Source organism: Trichinella spiralis, assembly GCF_000181795.1.
Source record: "Trichinella spiralis strain ISS 195 chromosome Unknown Scfld5, whole genome shotgun sequence".
NCBI lineage: Eukaryota > Metazoa > Nematoda > Enoplea > Trichinellida > Trichinellidae > Trichinella > Trichinella spiralis.
In genome coordinates, this window is record NW_003526944.1 from 3,665,783 (window position 1) to 3,667,321 (window position 1,539).

The 1,539-nt window shown below is 34.4% G+C and overlaps 1 protein-coding gene across 1 annotated transcript; it reads left to right on the top strand.

Moving 5' to 3' along the window:
* Nucleotides 1-320: 320 nt before the first annotated feature.
* On the top strand, nucleotides 321-1,295 carry Tsp_08295 (conserved hypothetical protein; the record flags this gene model as incomplete). The annotated part of the gene is made up of 2 exons (XM_003375250.1): nucleotides 321-329; nucleotides 1,113-1,295. Coding segments are annotated over 2 exons (192 nt in total), but the record flags the coding sequence as incomplete, so codon positions are not given.
* Nucleotides 1,296-1,539: the final 244 nt, after the last annotated feature.

Below are 1,539 nucleotides of genomic sequence, written 5' to 3' on the forward strand. Positions count from 1 at the left end.
TTTAACTAGTTCATTTGGCGTTGCACCTTTCATCAGTTTAGGCATTATACATTAGAAATTAATCTCCATCGAGAGTTTCCCCGTATAATCATGCTAAACAGTTTAAATTTGTTAACATTTTACACATTAATTCATTCATTTAGGAACTTAAATGATAAATAAAATATAATGTTCATTCATCTAATAATTGGGCAAATTCAGTTTTTGCTTACATTACACTGTTTTAAAGTAGAAAAGTTTATCAGTTTTTCATTTACATTTCATCTTATAAAAAGTTTTAATTATTCATTAATTTTATAGTGATAATAATATATTTTTAGTGTAAAGCGGTTTTTTACATTAAATAATGTAATGCCAAAGTAGATTTCTACTTTAAAACAGTGTAATGTAAACAGTTAAAAGGGATGCAATATGGTAAACATTAAATAGGCATAATTTTATTTATTAATTATTTGTGAATTAGCTATTGTTTGAATATAAATTTTTTACTTATAAAAATGTTAATCGGGGTCTCCTTTAATTAGGCAGTGGCAAAAGTAAACTTCGTATAAATGAAATAAACAATTAGCTTAGACAAGGTGCAACAAGTTTAATCTCTCTTTAAATAGGAATTAATTTTCCATAAATAGACTTGTTATTAATCCGTAACATGTAGGAAAACAAAGTATAAATATAAGATTAATTTTAATATGCTAATTAGAAAGTTTAAAATACAACGTAAATGCAACACTGAGTATTTTAATTTCTAATTAGGTTAAACAACTTCACTCGTAACAACATATTTTAGCAGTGAGAGTTTTTTAATTAATGATTAACATACAATGTAAACACAAAAGTGGGTCATAATATTTTATAATTAGGTATAATAACGTCACTCGCAATTACGTATTAATGCAGGGTTTTTGAATAGTTAATTAGAATGTTTTAACTGCAATGAGAAAAACAGCAACTTACAGTAGTCAGTTTTATTTGAAAAGATAAGTAGGCATAATACATTAAATCAAAAATGATGAGTTGTAAATCATACGGTAAGTATGCAAACATGAGTTGGTTCTGCAGGACAGTACATTAATATTGAGTATCAGGTGTGACGGCAATTTGATGTGCATGAGGCGGCAAGGCTTAGTAGGCGTAACGATTCACATCTGCCTGGCAACGCACGCCATCTAGTGAGGAAGCTACGTCTTCGGCGGATCAGAATGGCCATCTGGTCCGTCGAGGGTGGATCAGATGGATCCACCCAAGGTCATCTCGGCCCAAATCGTGAGGCCAGCACGTGGGCTAGGAGGCGATGATGCCTTGGGGGTCCCCGGGGCACGAGGGCGGGGGGCGGCGCGGGGGCGGTCGGGCTGACCGAAAGGCATGCCTCCACCGCAACCGAAAACTTTTTTTTTTATAAAAAATTTACAAAAAAAAGCAGCCTTCCCCCCCCGCCTGAATTCGACGAAAACGCGAAATCTTCCCCCCACCCTCACGATTTTTTCATGGAAAGCGCAATCTTCCTCCTCCCTGTAAAACAGGAAAAATGCAAAATCTCCC